This window comes from Poeciliopsis prolifica, unplaced genomic scaffold, assembly GCF_027474105.1.
Source record: "Poeciliopsis prolifica strain line A6 unplaced genomic scaffold, Auburn_PproV2 SCAFFOLD098, whole genome shotgun sequence".
Taxonomy (NCBI): domain Eukaryota; kingdom Metazoa; phylum Chordata; class Actinopteri; order Cyprinodontiformes; family Poeciliidae; genus Poeciliopsis; species Poeciliopsis prolifica.
In genome coordinates this window covers 350,001-361,211 of record NW_026562473.1, presented here as the reverse complement: position 1 = coordinate 361,211, position 11,211 = coordinate 350,001, and the positions used below count along the sequence as shown (strand labels likewise).

The 11,211-nt window shown below is 37.7% G+C and overlaps 2 protein-coding genes across 2 annotated transcripts in view; one reads left to right on the top strand and one right to left on the bottom strand.

Moving 5' to 3' along the window:
- The first annotated feature begins 1,892 nt into the window (after window positions 1-1,892).
- On the top strand, window positions 1,893-10,548 carry rell2 (RELT like 2). Its single transcript, XM_055023325.1, has 5 exons — window positions 1,893-3,325; window positions 5,546-5,608; window positions 5,793-5,856; window positions 6,591-6,767; window positions 6,858-10,548. Exons 1-5 carry the CDS (start codon window positions 3,100-3,102, stop codon window positions 8,548-8,550), a joined length of 2,223 nt encoding a protein of 740 aa, XP_054879300.1. The 5' UTR covers window positions 1,893-3,099; the 3' UTR covers window positions 8,551-10,548.
- LOC129353856 (F-BAR and double SH3 domains protein 1-like) overlaps window positions 3,199-11,211 on the bottom strand; it is a 32,724-nt gene continuing 24,711 nt past the window's right edge. Inside the window, exon 22 of the mRNA XM_055023326.1 lies at window positions 3,199-3,285. The gene's annotated coding sequence lies outside the window, so the exon portion shown is untranslated. The remainder of the gene's footprint in view (window positions 3,286-11,211) is intronic.

Genomic DNA, 11,211 nt, shown 5'->3' with positions numbered 1-11,211 from the left:
ATGAGAGTTCATAGTTCTTGTTGGAAATCACAATTTGTGCTGAACAACGGCCAAATTTCCTCTTATGAAACCCAACCAGACAGCTTCCTGTTGTCAGTGCTTAGCCTTTGCAGCTCAAATGTTCAGTGACATTTTAGTTTTAATTGGTGTTTTTTCCATCCACCAGTAGATGGAAACAAAGTATAAATCACCATGTAAATCTTTATTTAATAAAGTCAAATTGGAGCTGGACGCTTTTATGACTTCTGGCACTTTTACATGTATTACAGACTTTATGGTGGACCTTATGAATTTTTACGAACCAATTTTAGTCCAGACAGTTTTCCCTGGTTTAATATTAGGACTATGTATAAACTTACCAATGCCTCATAGGAAATAAAGTCAATTTGCAGCTTCTATGTTAAAATCAGATCTACTGCATTTCAAAGTCAACTAAATAATTGTGAACTAGGAATTCGATTGATCTTCAATATGAAGCTAAACCAAGAGCTAACGTTGTTGTTGTCAGCATCTAACAGGTCATCGGTTGCGGCGCCTCAGTGAGTCATATGTAATCCAGTGATTGTTCAATTGTTGAAGATCTCATAGAAAAAATATTTCACCACAAAACTCAGTAAGCTGAAGCAGGAACCACAAGAGAAGATTGTGACAGGAAAAATGTAAAATCAGTCCCAGCAATGAGAGTCTAGAGAGTGAGGTTACAACAGTGGAGAGGAGGGAAGGTGAAGGTCCTCCAGCCTGAGAAAACACTGACACACAGGATAAATGTCATTATCCTATGATAATGACATTTATCATAGGATAATGACATAATGAAATAAATATATATATAAATGATGAAATACTATGACTGTATTTCGGCAGCTTGTCTCCTCCAAGCTAACTTGTTTTTTGGTTCACATGTCACTTCCATGAAATTGAATTGAAATCCTTGCATAATAAAAATATCCCCCAAAAAGCAACATAGTGAAAAGATCAAACATGTTTCTCTCTCTCTCCCTCTTTCTGTATTTTTGACATTTTTGTGTGCGTGAGGTCAGTTGTGTTTCTGTGTTGGCTGTATGGATGGATAGGCAGCTTGTCCAAGCTCACCTGCGGCTAACTGCAGGCAGGTAAAAAAAAAATAGGAGTCAGCGTTTTACTGTTTTACTAATATTGAATATCAGCACACATATTTTTAACAAAATTCCAAACTTTCAGCACATGGTGAGCAAATGGTCATTATTCAACAGTCTTGTGGAGGATGTGCAGAGCTGGTTGCTGATGATATGAGCTATCACTGTTCAGCCACCCTGAGGACATTTTAGAAGGAACAAGTGTAGATAAATGACTGTGCATGTGTGTGTGTGCGTGTGTGTGTGTGAGGGCTGTTGTTAAAGCAGATAAGAGGCGGAGAGGACAACAACGATAAGCTCTTGCATGTTGACTCCTCTACGTTGTGAGCACCTTTGCTCTGCATGTTTATTATCTATATTTACATATGTAATGATATTTACTGATATCAGGTGTGTGATGCTGTAATAATGTGTCTGTGAGCAGCAAATAGGAGTGTGTTTCGGTTTAATCTTATTTCAGGACTACATGAATTTTGTTCTGTTTATTAACGACATCTTTTCCAGTGATGGCTATTATTTTCTCTCCTCTCTGTCCTTGTGTCTCCATATGTGGGGCAGAGAGAAGGTGTGGCTGAGGGGGAGTCCTGGCTGGTGGGGCACACGGCTCCATTTCTGGCTCTGGGTTTTTATCCGATGCAAACAGTTGGACTTTCGGCACCGACCATATCTTACTGGATTTTCTGCTATGTTGTTTTTGGCCTGTTTTCCAGTGACCATGCTGACGTGCTGCGTGTCGGCTGCTGACAGGCTGTAAAACCGGTAAGGTTCGTCTGTTTGTTGGCTTATGCAAAAACATGAGGGTAGGGGTTGAGGTTGGGTTACTTCTCTTATCTTGGGACTGTGATCCAGGTGTAATAGTTCCTGAATTTGACCAATAGCAGATCTAGTGTGACTAAAGATATTTTTAGAAATTCCTTCCCCAAAAAAAGTTCCAGCAAGCCTTATTCTTTATGGAGAAACATTCTTTTAGACAGAGTGGGCCTTTATTAACCTGTAACAAACTATTACCTGGGTTAAATGTCAACTATTTCTGTTGTTTAGCTTCTGTTATGACTGTCTCATAATGCATATTTTCTATATAGTCTCAAGTAATTTTCACAAACAAGAAACATCAACTCGGGATATCAGTCCAAGGATCAAAGCATGTACATAAGAGGGATTGTTAATGGTTTATTTCAGAATTGGCTGTATATGTGTATAAAATTTGGTGTGGCTGGGATTTATTAAAATAGGTGTGGCTTCTGATAACAAATCTAGCTGAATGACTGCAGCTACTTTTGCGACTGAATCTTGGAGATAATTTTCAAACTTCTATAAATAAGATCAGTTCCCCTGGTTCTATGAGAGGTGATTGAAAGATGAATGTGAATTTGAAATTTAAATAAATCAGGACCAAAACAAGAAAAGTGGAAATAACATCTCACTTCCTCCAGGAGACTTAGCGTTTTTATGTTTGAATAGGCCGTATAGTACATGTTGGATCAAGTACATGTTTTGGATCCTTGGTTAGCCCTATTGGGTAGAGTTTAAATGTTCCCATTCATGCTGAATGCAGGTTTAATTTATGTTATGCTGGAATTACAAATAGGTAAGTTATTCCTGTTTTTCTAATGTAGTTTATGCAATAGCTCTCAAATATTTACAAGTGGAAAACCATTTACCATTCACCATGTAAAAAAGATTTATTATAGTGTCCATTTTACATTGCGACATCATGACAGTTTAAAGATCCACTGCAGTTTCATTCCACACACAGACTGACTGCTTCTCAGCAGCTATAACAGCACTTGATCAGATGAAATGTACAGAATCTTATTTTTAATTATATGTTGATTCTAATAAAAATCAAAGCTGTGTTGTTTCAATCATTTGGCCTTTATTCTCAGTTTGTATTCAATGGCCGTTTCTATGATTAACTTTCATAACCATGTTGTTCTTTTACTCACAGCAGCCATGACAGAGCTGACAGAGGCAGCACTGACCTATGACCTCTGTCTCCCTCTCAGGTTTCAGCCGCATTATGACTAAACTAGCAGCTTCTGGGGCGGTGGAGCACCCCCAATCCTACATTATTTTTCTAGTGGTCTTCCTCTTCTTCTTGACGGGTCTGCTGGGCTTCCTTATCTGCCACCTGCTGAAGAAGAAGGGCTACCACTGCCGAACCGGAGACCTGGAGGATGAAGAGGACAAGCTTAAGGAAGACGAAGATGGTTAGTGAAGACAAAAGGAGGAGTCAGTTTTTAATTTTGTTGTAATGTTTCCGAAGTGATTTCTTGTGTTATTAGACATTTTCTTGGTGTAATCAGCTAAAGGTGCAGGGCATTTAGCAAAACATACATGCAGTACACACAGAGTGTTTTAGTTTATTCTGTTTTATTTGGTCGCTAACAAGTCTGTACTTTCAGAAATGTAGATAAATGAAAATATAGTTTCCATCACTGACTGGCTTCCACTCAGCTCAGAGGCTTGTTTCCAAGTTTTCAGCAGTTTAATGTTCTGAGTTCCTGCTGGTAAAAACTGCTCAGATATATTAAGGGTCTCATCGTTGAAAACAACTCCAAAAAAAATTATATTCTGTTTTTATTATTTTGTTTACGGACAATAAGCACGCCACGCTTCCAACTTCAATTTTTCCAGTGTCAAACACTACTTACAATATTTTTAACCAAATTAAGTTACTTTAACAATAAATAGCAAATTAAAAGCAAATATGAATAATCTTAGTAGTTTAAGTTCACCAGGCTTCAGATTTGGTGGCAGTGATGATGAAAATGTTAATAATAGATTTTGATATGACACTTCCATCAAAAGATTCATTTGTTTAATTTTTACAGGTGTAATAACATTTGGCACTGGAAAATGTAAAAAAAAAAAAAAAAAAAAAAAAAAAAAAAAATCCAAACATTCAGTTTATGGACACTTTAGTGTTGAAAGCTAAATATCTGTTTGGGACTTTGAATAATTCTTATAGAATAATAAACTTTTTTGTGAGCGTTGAGTCTCATTATGAAAGACTTCTTTTGCTTAGCAAAGGTAAAACTATGATGTTACAAATATGCTCATTTTGTTTACTTGCAATATTAAAATAGCAGCAGAAGATGAAAGAGTGTTAAATATACATGGGATCTGTGCAAAGGGCCTAAATATGGAATCTTTTCCACGCTGAACAAATGGACTAAAATTAAGAATTAGATTTTTCCAAATTATTTGGTTGGCTGTTCTTCTACTGCAATAAAAGTTGAAAGTATTTCAGACATTGTTGCACCAGCCCGGTCGGTGAGTGTCGACGGTGCCATACAATGACAGCAGCATAATGACATTTTAAGTGTTTTGAGCACAGCTGGTTCTGAATCTGTTTATTTCTTGTCGTGTTTTTTTCTCCGTCTCACTCACAAAACCTCCTGAGTCATACTGTGAAGTAAAAATTGTGTCATTATTTCTTTTAACAAATTTATGTAATTATTTTAGTCATTTAACATTAGTATTGTTCAGTCTGATAAAGTATGTAGGCAAAGACCCAGTCAGATAGGTTTCCTGCTGACCTCTCTCTGCAGCAGTTGCAGCAGACTGATGAGTGGACAAATGTCTCAACACATTAGTCCATTCATCAGTGGACTAATGTACCAAAGCAAAGCGCCAGAGTTTAACAGATAACAACAGACAGTTTAGGTAAATACAGTGAGATGGAATAAGCCCTAAGGTCTAACAAATTTCTCCATTGAATGTCACAAGCTCAGAGTACGTACAATGTCTGACAATGTTTTTGATATGGAAAATTGTTCCATTAGCATACTGATTTTTGGAAACTCCCATATTTTGAACAAGAAGATGTTCATCATCTAAATAATTAACTGACCTTTCAGTAAGGAGAGATGCATCCTGTTCATCCTGTGGCTACTGACTGTGCAGTAAACCTGTTCAACTGGAATTGAGTCTGACCAGGGAGTGACCATGTTGTGTAAAGAATCCTATATATTGTGACAGCTTGCAGCTCCAAGTCAGAACTCATTGTAGGTACAGCTGCTATGCTGTGGTTACTTTGTGTTCTCTGTTTGCAAACGACAGAAATGAAAGAATTTTGCTCTTTGCTATTTGCCAGAGTCTCAAGCCTGATCTGTTCCAAACAGATTCGATTTATTTTCCACAATACTCAAACACTCTGCATGAAACCCGGCTGTCTTTGAAGAGTCCTTTCAAACACAAACATGCATTGCTCTGATGCTGCTGCACATGTAAGAACATTTTTCTACACATGTAAACAAACACATACACTCACCCAGATAGCAGAGAGGTTCTGCTCAAACACCTAATCATTACTTTAAACATATTTTGCATAGACTGCACTCCCTCAGGCAGTAAGTGGTTGTATTCCTAGGTGCCTGAAAGGATTCTTGTTTTAATTTGTTCATGTCTTGTTTTGTTGTTTTCAGATGAGAACGATGAGAACCAGGACACCGTGGAGCAGATTCTTAAATGCATCATGGAAAATGAAGGTGACAAAAGTTTGAATGTTGCTAAACTGAATTTATTATTCCATGCTGTGATGCTGGTGTTGATTTATTTCAAATGGCTCTTTTCTGATCAGACGTGTGTATCCCATTACCATTTGGGTGATTTTCTCAGAATTTGTCAGGAAAGTCATTTAAGTCAGTGGATTTGTGATCTTGTATACTGCAGCCAACATGGAGGCCTTCAATGAGATGCTGGGAAACCATAACGTCTGTGTGCGCCATGATCCACGGTAGGACTACACACAAACCCAGCACTGAGCACATGGCAGCAGGCTTTCTTTAAAATGATGATGAACAATTTTTCAAATTCATTTAATTGATAGTTTGAGATCTGTTAATGACACAACAGCACTCTAGAGAGCAACTCATTATAATGGAACTGTGGATAATAAACACAGTAGAATAAACGCTCAGTTTTGAAAGTTCACATTGATACTAAAAATTGTGTTCTTCACTCAGCAGCAACTTGAACACCAAAGACTGCCATATTGTTAGATGACCTGCTACAGCTTAGACACCAGACCATTCCCAGTCAAGCATGAAATCAGATAATTTTTTGTCACCAGTCATGTCCTCCCTGTAATGTTTCTACCAAAAAATTCACAAAAAAACATCTTCATCAAGTCTTTCAAGTTGTCTGGAATACATGAAATAATAAAAACATAAACTTCTGTGAGGTGTAAAAGGAAAGAGCAGATATGTGATTGATCTGGGGATTACATCCGAAAGATGAAAATCTAACTATGTTTTTCCAAACAAGGACCAAGGCTCCAGGTTTGCATAACAAACTGAAGTGTAACAGGATCACCACTTTACTTGTTTCTGTTTGTCTAAATGCATATATTGGATCTTTGACTTTGCTGTCCATAACAATCACAGGCATTTGGAGTATTTTAGGCCAAACTATCATGAAAAGAAGTAATTCTGAAATCACACACCAATAATCTTGCATGTTGACATCCAGGTTGCGTAAGGAGTCCATTGGTGGCATTCCTCCCCATCTCCATACAGTCCACTCAGGAACCGACCTCAACTCCTGCCTCCTCTGCGCCCAGGTCAAAGCGAAGAGGGGCCGCAGACAGAGCAGGACACCCCGCTTCAAACAACGACCCAGAGAGCAGACTGTCTTCTCCGTTGGAAGGTAGTAAGACAAACTTTAGCCATTTTGTCAAGTTCAACGTATGAAGAGCTGTAAAGTGAAACATTGTTCTCTCTGTCATTATCTCCCCAGATTTCGGGTGACACACTCTGACAAGAAGCTCCATGGAAGTCCTAACCTATTGGCTTTTTCGGGGGACCAGCTGGACCAGTCCCAAGATAGTGAGGAGAGAAAGGAGGACGGGTACAATCTGAAGAATATGTTTAAGGAAGTCCAACCGCCTTCAGATGGTGCCAATGGTGTTGCTGCAAATGTGGGGAAAAGGAAGAAGAGTGTGACCATATTTGGGCTGAGGCGGGGCAGTGATCCTTTAGGTTTGAGAGTAAAAGACAGGGTAGATAGAGACACTGGGGGGATTAGATTTGCTGTTCAACAGCCACCTGTTGTGCTGGAGGAATCAGTCCAGGCAGTGAGTGTAGAGGCTAATCCAGAACATGATACTAAAGCTGCTGCCAAGCTGAATACTGAGTCTACATCAGCTCAGCATGAAGGTATAACTTCTATTCTCAAAAAATCCTCCAACTCTAACTCTGGTTCCCAGGAAAGTTCCAGGCTTGGCCTGCAAGGAAAAATGGCTGCAGGAGCCTCTGCTCCTTCCTCCCTGCCTGTTTCACCTGGGAAATCTGTAGATGTCGACAATAAAATATTCAAGATTGAAGATCCTGGACCACTTCAGACCTCAACCCCCGTTGACGCCATACCTGCACCAATCCCAGGTTTCACCTCTGTTATGCCCACTGGTCAGTCCCATTTGAACAAAGACCTTACGACTGCCAGAGTTTCCTCTGACCCATGTTCCAGCCCAGATCCAGAACCAGCTGCCAGCAGAGGCCTTGCTTTGATAAGCTTGGGTTCATCTCCTGCATCTTCCTTCCAAGCCAAGACTTTTTCATCTGTCTCATCATTAAAAACGCCAACCTCATCCCTGGCAGAGTCACCAAGCCCCAAAAGCAGCTTAGGAAACTTAACAGAGGCTAGCAAGAGCAAACCATTAGCATCACTTGCCCCATGTTCTTCTCCAACTGCAGCCTCACCCCGTTCAACCCTAAAGTCAGAAAGTTTGACTTCTGTGAGATCTACAACCCATGAAGACATATTTCCAAGTTCTTATTCCACAAAGGAACACAAGCTAGAAGGACAGATTGAAGAAAAGATAGAAATAAAAAGACCTGGAATCCTAAGGACATCCAAACTGTCTCCAGTTGCAGCAGGAGATCTAGGCTCTTCGTTTGAGCAGGTTTTAAACGACAGACTGAGCAATTTACCTTTGACGCCTCCCAGCCCGTTGTCCTCGTCCTCACTTCAAGAAGGGAGAGTAACTAGTGTAACAATTGTTAAAGCCAGTCCTGACAGCAAGAGGGAGTTCTCTGTGGTCACTATGGTGGACAAAGAAGAAGCCTCCTCATCAAACCAGAGGTTGAAGAGTTCCCAAGATGGATTTAAATCAGAGAGAGAGGAAACAAACCCCACCTTTAGAAAGCAAGAACAGATTTTTATTGGTGTATCTCAGACTCAGAGAAAGGAAACCTCAGGAGGAGAAACCAGATCATATCCAGGTCAAGACAAGGATGACATGATGGAGATGGAAGACATTAGAGACTGCCAGGTGACACAGGTGGAAGGAGCTGAGGGGCCGAAAGAGGACACTGACAAGACGTTGGATAACCAATCACAACAAAATCAAGAAGGGGAGTGCCAAGATGATGAAGAGTCTACTGGATCCAGAAATGATCCAATCAGAGAGACAAGAGAAACCACAAACTGAACGACACGAAGAGACAAGTGATCAGATCAATGACAATATACTATGATGAGCATTCTTTTATTCATTTAACCTCAGATGATTGTTTTGGAAAAGTTTTTTTTTCACTTTCCAGCCAATGAGAGTGAAATTGACTCCAGACCTTCATATTTATGTTAATGTAAACGTTATGATTTGTCAATATCAGTTTTGAAATGTGTCTGAACACTGGAGCAACGTTTGTCCACACATGGCTGGCATATTGTAACCTCTCCACAGATCCACACCATTGTCTCCAGGCCTGTACGAGATTTTACATTTCCTGTGCTTTGTTACATATTCACACATTCACACGTTCCATGAAGAGTGATATGGTAGGTCTCCTTTTAATATGACTAAAATGATCCAGTAGGGGAAAATGTTGGGATCCTTTGCTTTAATAGCCTGTTGTCAACTCCTTTCTGTGCTGCTACTTCAGCCACTTGAATATTTCCTGATAGCTTCTTCAAGAAGTATTTGTATCCATTAGATACATTTAGTTATTTCAATTTACACAATTTTATTTTCAATGGAAACACAGCTACTGACAGCAGAGGTTAGATCAAATCATTATGAGTCGCAAGTCTCAAGCGAAGTCCCAAGTAAAGACATTCAGGTGCAAAGTCATAATCAAGTGTTAAGTTCAAGTTCTAAGTTCTTAATTTTTTCTGTCTTACTAAGTCATTTTTACCAAATATGTCATTCAGTTTCAGAGTAACAACACTAGACTTCAACTATGACTACCTAAAAAAAGGTGGATTTATTTACCAAAGCGAGCAAATTTAAACAAATGAGTTGAAAACGGAAATATATTTACTTTACCGCTGATGTTAAGTGTCAGAATGCACATGCATGTTTAATGTATAAATTAAATAACTAAATGCAACAAAAGATGTCTCCCAAAATATAGTCTTAGTTACGTATCTAATTTTTAAAGAAATAATTTGTATTCTGTTTGCGTGTGTGAGAATGAAAACTGAGAGAGGATGGAAGAAACCCAACACTTACATAAAGTCAAAGACATTAACAGAAATGAATCAAACTGCAATTAACATGTTTATGTCTAACTTCATATATATACACTGCTCAAAAAAATAAAGGGAACACTCAAATAACACATCCTAGATCTGAATGAATGAAATAAATATGAAAATAATTTCCACATGATGTCTATTCCATTTGCACAAGAGGAGGTGATATTGATTGTCAATCAGTGTTGCTGTCTAAGTGGACAGTTTGTTTTCACAGAAGTTTGATTTACTTGGAGTTATATTGTGTTGTTTGAGTGTTCCCTTTATTTTTTTGAGCAGTACATATATATAAATAGTGGAAAATCATTTTCTGTTTCCATATTTAAAAACTTTGTTCTCAGTTTTGAATAAATGCTAAAAATCTAAGGTATACATTACATCATAATGAACGAGACAAAGTGTGGGAAGTACATGAATGAGTCTCGAACTTCTGAATTAAAGGAACAGTAAGTGCTTTTATTTTACTGATCAGCCGGAAGTGTCTTTACAAGTGATCATTATTGTCATTATTATGAAGCTACAGGTAACATCAACAGATAGTTATGAGCCATTAACAGACATCAACAGTTTTCCAGAGACCTGAATGTTTATTATTATTATTATTTTAATTTCTTCAGAATATTACAAAGATGTCATCAGTTGCAGATTCTGACACAGGTTCATTTCATTATAAAAAACTCACCACAAACAAAGAAAGATTCTTCTTAGCTATGTCACAATCCTGCTTAAGTCGTCAGAGACCCGACCACCGAGGTCAGACTAACGGCGGTAAAAATGGTTTAACATGCACCACCTTCACCCCAATCGGATGGGTGATTATTGAATTCCCTCCAGGTCAAGTTCTTTATTATATCAACTTATATAATAAGTTTTGTTTGTAGCGAGAAACTGAGCTGCCAATAAATGGATGTAATATAAACTATACCAATAAAATGAACATGTAAACAATTAACAGAGGTTTTTTTCCCCTTTTTCTTTTCTGTAAAACCAACAATCTATGTAGAAGGCATACATTCAACCATACTAGTTCCACTACAGAATTATTTGATTTTACGTTAAAAAGATTTACATATATTTTGTACATAGCACATTAAATATTTTAAAAATTACACATGCGTAACTGCCATTAAATGTAGATTATGCCTTTACTAAAGGAATGTACTGTTATGGGATATTGTTTGTAAAGTTTGGTCAAGAATCAACAATAACTTCAGCTATTTTAGCCAACCATACGATTTTTCAGTCTTATTTTTACCATGTTCATTAATTTATGAATGTCAAATGAAAAATTTAATTAGCCAGATAAATGTTTACTTTGGAAATCAATTTTTTTAGTTAGCCATGTAAATGTTTTATTTGAAGCAAAATATTTAACTAAATATTTAATTAGCAGCAACATATGCAAACTAAGTATTTAATTTGCAGCTAGCTATTTAGCTCTAGGCTAATTATTGAATTAGAAAGCCAAATTTGAAGTTGGCAAGCTAAATACTTTGCTTGAAGCTAAATACTTACTTTAAAGCTAAATATCTAGCTTGAAACTGTGATGTTTATAAAATAATAAATAACATCGTGAAAATATGAGTTTGAAAAACAAACCCTGATTTCTTTTCAG

What these genes read in the sequence shown, in the direction of transcription:
- rell2 (XM_055023325.1), top strand. Translation starts at nt 3,100, where the DNA reads ATGACCTCTGTCTCCCTCTCAGGTTTCAGCCGCATTATGACTAAACTA. An exon ending in GCTTAAGGAAGACGAAGATG is followed by an intron (nt 3,326 to 5,545) that starts GTTAGTGAAGAC and finishes TGTTGTTTTCAG; the next exon opens with ATGAGAACGATGAGAACCAG. An exon ending in ATGCATCATGGAAAATGAAG is followed by an intron (nt 5,609 to 5,792) that starts GTGACAAAAGTT and finishes TGTATACTGCAG; the next exon opens with CCAACATGGAGGCCTTCAAT.